Consider the following 12,112-nt stretch of genomic DNA (forward strand, 5'->3'; position numbering starts at 1 on the left):
GTAGCCACCATCCTCTGTGGCACAGGATATGGGCTCCACAGATACCTGGTAAACAACTGAACAGAGAGACAGGCCAAGTCTGCCCCTCCTCTCTGTGGGCACCAAGACTTGGTTTTGTCAGTTCCCGTGTGATTGGTGTTTCAAAGGCAGACTTGTATTAACCAAACTCAAAGGAGAGTGATGTATAAACCAGAATATTAATTCTACTTTCAAAGTATGAATCAGAGTATGCAGAGTAATCAAACTACACAGTGGGCTCGATGCTTGCTTTTCTTCCTCAGGGAAACTGCAGTAGAAGGGGGAGGGGTGCATACTATAATTAGAAATTTGCTTGATGAACTCGAAGTCAGAGCACAGGTGGCCTTGAGTGCCTCTGTCCTAGACAGGCCAGCCTGTTACACCCCCCAAGGGAGGTTCTTCCTGGTGGTCAGGATGCACTCCTGGCTTATCAGCTCCTCTTCCCGGGAGCGGGGAAGGAGCATGAGTAGTATGCGGGAGAATCCTCATTCTTTGGGCTTTCCATTTTTAGGCTGTATTCCCCATCTGTTAAGACAGCCTTTCCTCAGTGAGAATAAAATTGGTGAGGTTTTAAGCTTTTTGTTTAGATTCACAATCCAGTTTTGCCCTCTTTGTGGCCACTGTAAATAGAATATGGGTGTTCTCGAAACTCCTTAAACACTTACAGGTAAATTATTCTTTGGGATGTTTCACTTGTCCAGGGGACTGATTGCATGGTTGCATTAATTACAACTCATGCTAAGAAGGTGACATAGCTCTATGTTTGGAGGTCCTTGTGGATTTCCAGTACATAGTGATGACATTATTTTGTAGGGATTAAATCACTTGGCTTTTTAAAGAGATGTTCTTTGCATTATCAGAGCCTTAATTTTTATTATTTTGCAGCAGCCACTGCAGTCCCTCTTACTATTCTGTGAAATCTTGCCAGGTGGTTTTGTAAAGTGATCACTTTCAACTCAAGACTGACTTATAAAGATAGAATTTCTGAAAAGCAGATCAGCCACACAGATAATAACAATAGCAGAAATGCTTGTTTTTGTGCATGTCCCCCCCCCCCCCAATCTTAATAAGATTTTCTTCCCCCTGACATACTCCAGTGATGAAAATGTGCCTGAAGGCTTGGTTGCTAGTACCAAACAAATAAGCTCTATAATTAAATAATAAAAGCAGTCAGAATCCATAATATAAGACTTGCAAAGAATGGAGACAGAGGAATTTGTACCATTTAATTGTTAGCAAAGTGTCAGTAAAACCTGAGGCTGGAATCGTGGTCAGGGGCTGGGTCCTGGATGGCTCTGTATGTCCAGCCAAGGAGTGTGGCTGATGGGGGTTGTGGAAGGTCATGGAGGAGGGAAATGCCATGATCAAATGTGCACTGGAGACTGCCCACCTCTGGGGCTTCTTTTCCTCTTTTTTTTTTTTTTGAGAAAGATTAGCCCTGAGCTAACTACTGCCAATCCTCCTCTTTTTTGCTGAGGAAGACTGGCCCTGAGCTAACATCCATGCCCATCTTCCTCTACTTTATATGTGGGACGCCTGCCACAGCATGGCTTGCCAAGCGGTGCCATGTCTGCACCCAGGATCCAGGCCGGCGAACCCTGGGCCGCCGAGAAGCGGAACGTGCCCACTTAACCGCTGCCACCACCGGGCCGCCCCCTCTTTTCCTCTTTCAAGAGCAAGTAACTCCCTGTGGGTCTCCTCAAGAGCTTAGATCCAAGGAACGTCCAATTCTCACTATTCGCACAGCAGAGGGCTGACGATCTAGCCTAACTGGACCATCTAACCCTCTCCCTGGAAGGTCCAGCTCTTTCCACTTCTCCAGGGACCCTTGGCATTTCTCATGGTGTCAGATCTTCAAGCATTTTAAAGCATGGCAGTCATATTGTTGGTTTATTTCTGTCACTTCAAATAACAGACATTGTTGAAAACAGCATGAGCTAGGAGTCTTGTCTGAGGGGCAGTTAAAGGGGCTGTATAGATCAGATGCCTTAGGGGGACAAACATTTGAAGTTTAGGGATACTGCATGTGAATATTTTAACATTTTCCTGGGAAGGTTTTAATGGCATTACGTGAAAAGGAAGGAAACCGTGAAGACCCTTTTAAATGGGGGCAGGAGAGGGGCAGAAAGCAACGAGAACTCCGGGGGCTTCCCTTTCTGCTTCCTTCACTGCCAAGTGACTTCCTGCGGGTGGGAGAAGGTTCCCACCCCTATAATAGTAACAATGACTGGTTTGAGGAAGGAATATAAGGATGCACTTAGGAGAATAAGAGCACAACAGTTATTTAGCGCCTTCTGTGTGCCAGGTGTTCTCATACACATCCTGTGAATCCCACGTCTTAGTCCCTTTGGGCTGCTAGAACAGAACACCATAGACTGGGTAGCTTATGAACAACAGACAGTTTCTTCTCACAGTTCTGGAGGCTGGGAACTCCAAGGTTATGGCACCTGCAGATCTGGTGTCTGGTGAGCTCCCGCTTCCTCATTCAGGGCCATCTTTTCGCTGCAACCTCACAAGATGGAAGGGGGTCAAGGGCTCTCTAGGGCTGATTTTATAAGGGCACTAATCCCATGCATGAGGCCTCCCCCCTCTGGACCTAATCACCTCCCAAAGGCCCCACCTGCTAATACCATCACCTTGGGGGTCAGGATTTCAACATATGAATTTGGGGGACACAAACATTCAGTCTATAGCATCCCTATAACTACTTTATTGAGTGAATATTTAAAAAGGAAACCCTGGGCCAGCCCCAGTGGCCTAGTGGTTAAGTTTGGCGTGCTCTGCTTTGGCGGCCCAGGTTCGGTTCCCGGGCACAGACCTATACCAGTTGTCTGTCAGTGGCCATGCTGTGGCAGTGGGTCATATATGAAAAGTAGAAGATTGGCAACAGATAGCTCAGGGCAAGTCTTCCTTAGCCAAAAAAAAAAAAAGGAAACTCTTAGGTTCAATGGCCAAGGTCAGACAGCGGAGCCCAGATTTACAAGCTGGCCCTGCTGACACCTTAGACCCTGTTTTATTCCTATGACTTCATTTTCTCGTCTATGCTTTCCCCCAGATTCTCTCATTTTCTTTCCGTGGATCTTCTGTGATTTTAGTTGGGCAAAACTGTTTTGACTTTTTATTAACAAAGATCCTCTCTGATTTAAGGAAAGTTAGATGGCACTAAATCCTGTTGGTGGCTGCTTGTCATAGTTTCACAATTCAATATTGCAAAGCCATCATAATGCGGAGCACTGCTGGCTTGGTAATTCATTTCATTAACGGTGCTGCCTGAATAAAATGCACAGCAAATTAGAAATAAACAAATCCTTGGAAAGTATGATAATACATTCAGAAAGCACAGAAGGTGAGGCATGTAGACAGAAGGAGGAAGGGAGCGGGACCGGGGAGAAATATCATATCAGGATAAAGAGGGATTTCGTGAGCCTGTATGTGCTGTGTGCACAGTGTTTTTAGAAAGCATTTCTGAGACATACTGGAGAATTAATTATGAATCTGTCTTGTTTATATCTTTACCTTTACACCCCTGCTCCCTCACCTCCCACATCCAATTTATTATGAAGTCCTGTCAGTCTTATCTCCACAACAGATCTTCAATCTGTCAGCTTCTCTTCCTGCCCGTGGACAGTGAGGCAGGCTTCCAGGGCACTTCAGTGCCCTATCGCCTCTCTTTCTGGGCACAGAGGATGGTTGCCCTTTTCTGACTCCCACTCTGCAATCAGTTTGGGCGTGCAACTAGTTCTCGCCAGGCTAGAGCATGCAGATATAGGGTGAGACCTTCTAGCACTTTCTTCTCCTGCCAAAGCAATTATGGAAGCAGGTTATTGAAAGGAAGGGACCACAAGACTACAGCAGTCTCCATCCCTTAATTGCATGGAGCACAGCTGCCCTAGAAAGCCGCCCAGTCATGCAGTGAGCCCTTCATGGGTGAGAAACAGATCTTTGTTACGTAAAGCCACTGGGTGTTGGGTGGTGTTAGTTATCACATCCTGGTCTCTGTCCTGCCTGGAACTCTATTCTATCTCCTGGAACCCTGCAGAAGCCTCCTAACTTTTTCACCTTTTCTGTCGCCATGCTTCCCCTCATTTCATTTCTCTGCATAGTGAACCTCTTATAACACACTTGGGTCACGTCACTACTCTGATTCCCCTTGTTATTAGGAGAAATTCTGAGCATGGTTTACGAGGCCTGTGCGCTCTGGTCCCCAGACACCCTTTAGCTTTTCCGGCGGGAGCCCCACCTGCCTTCTTTCGGTTCCTCAAACACTCCTGGCTGCTCCCCAATCTGGGCCCTTTTACCTGGAACGTGTCCCGCCCCTCCCACCCTTCCTCTGGCTCACCTGCTTCACCCTTGGGATCTCCACCTGAATGACACTGTCTCGGAGGCCCCCCCAGTATGCAGAGGTCTCCCCATTACCTTCCTCCATGGCACCCACTGCTATTTGAATGATACTAATCTCAGATCATAATTCTGTGTTCGTTTGTGTGGTTATTTCTTTGAGAAATATCTTTCCCCCTAACCAGCCCGCAAGCCCCACCAGGGAAATGACTGTTCTGCTTTATCCACCTCCATAGCCTCAGCATCCTGTGCCAGGCCCCTAGCCATAGGTTCTCAGCAATACCTTTAGGACGATGAAATAAATGCATTAACAGCAAGTTGGAGTTGTATGCCTATTTCTGAAGTCTAAGGAAGGCGATCATTGATGTTTTTTGAGCATTTACTCTGTCAGGCATGGGACTGAGTGCTTTACATTGTCTTTTGGCTCAGGTATACATCATGTATAGACGGTAAGGACCATTATTCCACCAGAGATGCTCAAACTGATGCCGGGAGTGGTTAAATAGCACACGTATATCCACGAGGCTTGTTAGGCAGCCCGACTCCATAACCCATGTCCGAAACCTGCCTTTTGATTTGGTTTTGTTCTAACTCCAATTTCCCAGGTTCATAAAACATAGCAACAGGCTATTATATCACAGCTATTATAATAATCAAAGGCCAGGTTCATCTTGTGTTCTTTATGGAGAGAACTATTAAGCTGTTGTGTCTGCATGCTTCCTACCAGAGACATCTTTTAAAAATAGTCTGTTTACGTACACAATGATTAAAACTATTCAATAACATGTTCATTCTACATACTGATCTCAAAATTCAAAAATCTGAAAATATGAAGTCTTCCATAGAGAGTTCTTTTATCTTTGACTTTATAGTGTAAACTTTTTTTTTTTTTGATTTAGACCCGTCAGAGGTGAAAATATCAATTTCCTTTTCCATGGAGAAATCCAATACTGGAATGAAAATCAGATTTCATTTGGGCACACTTTATCAATTAAATCTGATTTGGGTTAACAATATCTTATAAGCTCTCATTTTAAATCTTTTTTTTTTAAATCTCTCTCATGAAACAGCACGTATCTGAATAAGAAGTCCCTGAAACTGACGGAGCGATGTAAAAATCTGCAAGATGGCTTTGAGACTTTATCTAACAAAACGAAGAAGGGGTAAGTTCCACTCTTCACATTTAATTTAATTTTAAAATAACTGTTTTGCATTCACAATGTTTCACAGCATCTTTGCAGTCATTTGGAATGTGAGGCTGTGATCGCGCACAGGCCTGACCTTGGGCTCCGAGAAGGTCTCGTGGTTGGAGGAGGATGGACGAGGGGCGAACAGTGCAGACCCTGGCAGTGGGGGCTCGATTTATCTGTCCTTGGATCCACATTCACTAAAAACACCGCGTAGTTTAACTGGCTAAATTTTATAGGCTCTTGATCATTTTTTTTTTTTGAGGACAATTAGCCCTGAGCTAACATCTGCTGCCAATCCTCCTCCTTTTTTGCTGAGGAAGACTGGCCCTGAGCTAACATCCCTGCCCATCTTCCTCTACTTTATATGTGGGACGACTACCACAGCATGGCTGATGAGCGGTGCCATGTCCAGACCCAGGATCCCAACAGGCCAACCCCGGGCCACTGAAGTGAATGTGCGAACTTAACCGCTGTGCCACTGGGCTGGCCCCTAGGCTCTTGATCTTTTTGAGAAACCCATGAGCATTCTGGACTCTGTCCCAGAAAAATGCACACTTATATTGAATTGCTTACAATCCCAGAAGGTTAACAGATTTACCTCCAGTCCCAGCTGCACTTCACCCTCGACTTCCCCACACCCGCTTACAATCCTGTATTTTAGACAGCCCCTGGCACCATCTTCTTCAGACTGGGAAAAGGAATCTAAATGCTCCGATCTTCATACATGGAAGAGCCACTGGTGGCCTAAGAGTTTGAGGGGAGAGGCGCTGCCTTGACTGTACCTAGAAGGAGTAGAGTTGGACAGTGCTGGAGGAAGGATAGGAGGGATGTGCCTAGGGGGTGGGGCCTGTGGTTACACTGTCATCTCCCTCAAAGGAATTAATCTGGGGGGCCAGCCCGGTGGCGTAGTGGTTAAGTGTGCACGTTCCATTTCAGTGGCCCGGGTTTCGCTGGTTTGGATCCCGGGTGCGGACATGACACCGCTTGGCAAAAGCCATGCTGTGGTAGGCGAACCACGTATAAAGTAGAGGAAGATGGGCACAGATGTTAGCTCAGGACCAGTCTTCCTCAGAAAGGAGAGGAGGATTGGCAACAGGTGTTAGCTCAGGGCTAATCTTCCTCAAAAAAAAAAAAGGAACTAATCTGAATTGTATTTCGCTGTGCCCTTGCCTGACAGAGTTGAAGATTGTTCAGAGTAAGAAGTGTAGCAGATTTCCTCATGCCTGTCTCATCAAGGGAGACCCAGTGGCCTTCCCTCTGCCATATTTTTCTCTTTCTCTTCCTAATAATCAGTCAATCAATCTCTCTCTCTCTCTCTCTCTCCTTCTCCCCCACCTCCTCTCCTTCTCTCTCTCCCTATTTCCTCCACCCCTCCCTTGCCCTCACCCTCTCTCTCTCTCTCATATACACACACATAACATGCACACAAACACACATATCTCTTCCTCTTTTAATTTTAAAAACAGTGTTTGTGGGAGGAAGGAGTTAAAGCAACTGCCTATCATCCATTTACTCCCTTCGCTGGGGGTGTGAGAGATTGACCTGGGGGCAAAGAAACCGAGAGAGACAACCTGATCTAATCTCTTAATCTCTTTTCGACTGGACCTCTGGGTAATGGACTAGTGATATTTGCTAGGAGGAAGAGACCTTATCCGTTGACTGTCCCTAGCGAGTTGCTCTCTTGCTAAGGTATAACTTAAAGTAAATGGAACACAGGATCCATGAGGGAGGTCACCCTGGAGAATGGCACACAGGCGGTGCGACTCTCTGGGTATAAAGGGAAATGTTTCATAGTTTGTTCCTGCTGTGTAAGGACCCCCACAGACCTCACCTAGAGCCTCATCTACTATTCTGGGCTGGAGGCGCATGTCCAGTGCAGGAAGACAGGATCAGGGCGATCACCCTTGATGTCCCAGGCCTCTCTCGGCTTTGTCTGAGCCTCTTGACTGCCTGGATCCTTGAAATGACGAGGAAGGCCTGATCCTGGTAAGATCTCTGATTTCAGTTAATCTGGTTTGACAATCCAATCCTGTCTGTTAGCTCAGTTTATTACAAAAGGACAGCCCTATTAAAATTTTTCCCTTCTTTTCCTGAAGTTCCAACTGATGAGCCCTAAGCTTTCTAGAGAAATCCCCTGAGCTGTGTATCTTCCATTCGCCGCACCTGACCCTTCACTACAGCTTAGTCTGTGCCTGTCTTTGCCCCCGGAGGCCGACCTTCAAGGACTTCATCAGTAGGTTCCTTGCTCCTTTGTCATCTGGTTTTCTTTGGGTTTGACCAGAGGAGAGCACGAGAGAGAGATCAGAAAGGAGGAGGAAGGGAAAGATTTCTTCGTGGCGTTGCTGCAGGTTAACTACGTCCTTGACCGAGGGAAGGTATCACGTCCCGAATGGAGGTCATGACTTTTGTTAGGTCTCTCTCTCTCTTTCTCTCTACATTCCCTCCACTGGACCCTTCAACTTAGTGGATAAGCTGTTAATAGTCCCCCGATATTGTACTTAGATTTTCCTACATTTGGCTCAGGCTTTTGAAAAAAGTCCCTTCTTTATTCTTAAATGACACAATTCGAGCTGGCTATCATTCCTGCCAGGACCCTCACTTACCATAGATGGGCTAGAATGAACTCTTGCAAATGCTTCTCTCCTTGCATGATAAATTCATCCAGCTGTGGGGTAGACTTTGAGTAGCTCATACCTTATAGATGGTGCTATGTGTCTGTTTTGATCCTGTTGGCGCCATTGTTTTGTTTGTTGGGTGTGTGGGTATTAAAGGCTCTTTCTGAAACTTTTCCTGAGGGACTCGAATGCCAAACCTCTTGCAGTACCCTCCATGCATCAGACATAGGGCACATGACACATGACAACTAGAACTTGGAAAAATTGGTCCTCACTCCACCGTACCCTGTGATGAGCCAGCTGTGCTCCTTGCCCCACCAGTGAATCAATGTGTGAAAGTGGCCTTTGACTCTCTTCAGCTCTCCCTCTGATGTGAACTACTTTGCTGCACAAAGTGACAAAAGTCTTCAACATAAGGATGACCCAGAGCTGTACATAGGCACAAAGCACTTGAGTCAGCATGGGGAAAATTCTTTAACCATGGAAGGTGTTTTTTGTCAAGGCAGAGAATTTTACAGCTCTTTTATGAGCATCAACAAAAATGGTTAACGGCAGTATGCTAATGAGAATGCCTGTACATACGGTCTCATGTTCGCGCTCCACTTTTCTTCTGTCGTTCTGTATTTGATGCGAAGATCTTTTCTCGGCTATTCTTTAGGAGGTTGCCTTCCCATTACACACACAATTTTCAGCTAGCTCATGTAATTAGCCTGCACTGGTATTTTATTCGGCAAAGGTCTAGAGAAAGCAGCCGTGAATTGCCTATATGAAAGTGTTATTTTGCACACAGGAGGCTAATTTTTCCAGTTGTGTTGTCTATTGTTGGGAATTGTGCCTTCTGCGACCAGTGCTATGACAGCCTCACAGGGGACAATTGGGAAACCATTCAGTGTGTGGTGATAAAAAGTAATTTCATTTTCTTAGAAATAATTATTTAGCTCTATTTGTGTCATGGTCTGTTAAATATTTAGAATTTTTTCTTTCTTCAGCCAATTTGTCCCTTTCAGTTTGCTAAAGTAGAATTTAGGAAGACAGAGTTATAGTGGGAGGGAGACAGTACTTTTTTTCTCCACTGGTTTTAACTACATTTTTGAATAAAAGAAAATTAAACAGTTGCCATTCAGAGGACCAGTGGGGTAGGGTACTACACGTTACAATTCTTTGTTTAAGACTCGGAGCTCCAAAGAGTTTGTTCATGCTTCTTTGCCCAGTACCTATCACAGGTTCCAGCACACAGAAGTTTCTCAGTGTTTGTTGAATAAACAAATGAATGAATGAATGTATTTCTTGTCTTCAAAGCTTTATACCATCTTTAATTTCTAGCTCTTAAGAAAATTATCCATAAATCCATAAACTTCAACTCCTTTTTGAAACCAATATTTAACTTCTCTGACTCTCTGTCTTACTTTGAATCTACAGTTTTCTCCTTCCTCATCCTTTCCCCTGAATGTTTCTCTGGGTTTCTCCAGCCCAAACCTTCTCAGCTGGTTATCTCCCAGATGAAATATTATACTGTCCTAAAAATGCTATGTAGTCATCTTATCACTGCTAGTCTGCTCATTTTTCAGGATGGCAAAGATTATTTGTAATCTTTTTTGCTTATATTTTTAGAAAAAGGATGATTGGCTGGATATCCAGGCTGTCCATCTTAGTTCACATTGCTTCAGACTAATGAACTGATTTTTCCAAAAGCAGATCCTTTCAAGGGGCTGATTCAGGAAATGAGCTCGTTTCTCCTCCTCCTGGCATTTCCTGCCTCTGTTGCTTTGCGTCTTTCTTCCTTGTGCTGTTCTTTAATTTTCCCAGATGATCCTGAATTCCAAGAAAATGTGCATTTATATGTGTTCAGTTCCCACCATTTGGTCAATGTCGATGAGCTGCTCTAACGAAATCTCCTGAAGCGCAATGTCATAACGCGGAGTTTTATTCTCTCTCATGCAATGTTGAGCGTAGATATTCCTTCTTGATCAGGCAACTCTCCTCTGAGTATGAACTCAGGAATTCTGGCTCCTTCCATCTTACACTGTAGCCATCTTCAACAGATGATCCCAGGCTTGCTGCGGAAGAACAAGATACTATGGAGAAAGCTCACACAGCTTGGAGGGGGCACACATCACTTCCATGCTCATTCCATTGGCTGGCACTGGCCCACCTAGATGTTTGGGGTCATGTAACTGGTTTTGATCAATAATATGTGAGAGGAGTTGGCATGTGGTTGGCGTCAGGGAATGTAGTGCCTAGCTGGGTAGCTGCTTGGGGCAACAACTCTATGCTATGGAAAGGAAGCACCACTCAGTGGTGGTCAACCAGATATTGTTGCCATATATATATTAAATAGCTCTACTATTCCATTATTCTAATGACTATAGGCCCCTAAGGTGTTTCTTAAAGGCAGAAGGAAACGTTTTTCTCAAACAACAGCAATCTCTTACATCTTTTGAACATGCAAGTAGTTTAAATAGTATTTGTAGTGACAGGAAGATTTAGAGATTTTCTTCTCAGGAACAGGGTATAAGCCATTGCCCTGTATCTTCCTGCACAACATCTAAGGCATAAAAGATTCACTTGCATTCAGATAGCTTTTTTTGGTAAGATCCAAATTCTCAAAATTAAGATTTGGAATGCCATTTTGCATAAGCTAGGCGTGGCTTGAACCATACACTACTTGTTGAGTGTGTATGTTTGATGAGCTGTTTCATGCAATACTATTTGGAATTACTGAGAACAACAGAATTTTCTGAAAGGTATCATCTTAATGGGTCACCATAAAGATGCTAGTTAGAAAGTGCCATTTTGCAGGGTGAAAGGCAAAGTGAGTTGAAGACTGGCTGTAAATGTTCTTCACTCTTTATTATCTTGGAGAGTACAGCATGACCTGAATTGCAGCTTGAGAAGAAGAGGTATAAATTATGGCAGACCAAACTTCAAAAAACCCAAATGTGAGCATATCACTTGACAGCCTGCTAACAAAGCAAGTATTCCTAAGTTTCAAGTTATCTGTCAGGGAAAACGATTTTTGGTCATATAAAAGATTTTCTTGGCATAGGGTGATATATGACTTGTTTCTACTCAGCTTTAAATTCATGGTTCTGTCATTGCTTCTTAAAGTGATACCTACGCTTTTGTCTGTGTGCTCACCTCTGACCCTTTAAGTTGCCTTTTCTGGTCAGCCTTGAAGGGCTCCAAAATCTAGCACTCCATCCTTTTCTTGGTATAGAGCTCAGAAAGAAGTTAATACAAAACAGCCGTTCATACCAACCTGGTACATTCTTAATGTACTGGAAAGTTTCTCTTGGTAACCCAGGCAGTGGCTGTGTTTGCTGAAATAGGATTTTAAGTTGGGGCAGATGAGCTAATATTGAGGCTATGATAGAAGTCTCTGAAAATTTTTTTGCATTTATGCCAAACAGAAGTTATGTTGAATCTATTGAAAGGTGGTTTAATCATCATTCTGTACCTCAAAGACTACATAAGAAAGAAGCAGTCATACATTTAAGAGCTTGAAGGAATATCTCTTGAATTCTTCTAATTCATTACATTTTCCTGTTCTTACCATGAGAATGTATGACTTTCATTTTTTAAAAAAATCTAATTCTCTCAGTTTAAAGTTTAAAAAATGGGCTTATGACTTGAAGTCAGGCAAGGGAGGGTAGGAATAAAAAATTTTGTGTGTGGTTGTTGATGCTGGAAGATAACCAGCATGATTCTAATCTGAATTCCTTAATTAATGCTTGGTAAGAGTGGCTTAGTATCCTTTTTTTACCATGCTGAAGATTGAAATAATGTATTCTTTTATTATAAGTGTTTGTCAGTGGAAACAAAGCTGAATTTTCCCTCAGAGGAAAATTGAAAGACTGCCTAGCTAGTTATACTACAACGTTAATTTTGTATTCACATGAGAGGGCTTCCTCATACTTTCTCAAATAACTAGTCATTTGAAAGAAACCTTTA

The 12,112-nt window shown here is 43.8% G+C and overlaps 1 protein-coding gene across 1 annotated transcript in view; it reads left to right on the top strand.

Moving 5' to 3' along the window:
- Positions 1-12,112, top strand: part of ST8SIA6 (ST8 alpha-N-acetyl-neuraminide alpha-2,8-sialyltransferase 6) — a 123,612-nt gene that overhangs the window by 51,757 nt on the left and 59,743 nt on the right. The window contains exon 3 of the mRNA XM_023632214.2: positions 5,427-5,519. Coding sequence (XP_023487982.2) covers positions 5,427-5,519 — 93 coding nt within the window. The remainder of the gene's footprint in view (positions 1-5,426; positions 5,520-12,112) is intronic.

The sequence above is a fragment of the Equus caballus genome, chromosome 29 (genome assembly GCF_041296265.1).
Source record: "Equus caballus isolate H_3958 breed thoroughbred chromosome 29, TB-T2T, whole genome shotgun sequence".
Taxonomy (NCBI): Eukaryota; Metazoa; Chordata; class Mammalia; order Perissodactyla; family Equidae; genus Equus; species Equus caballus.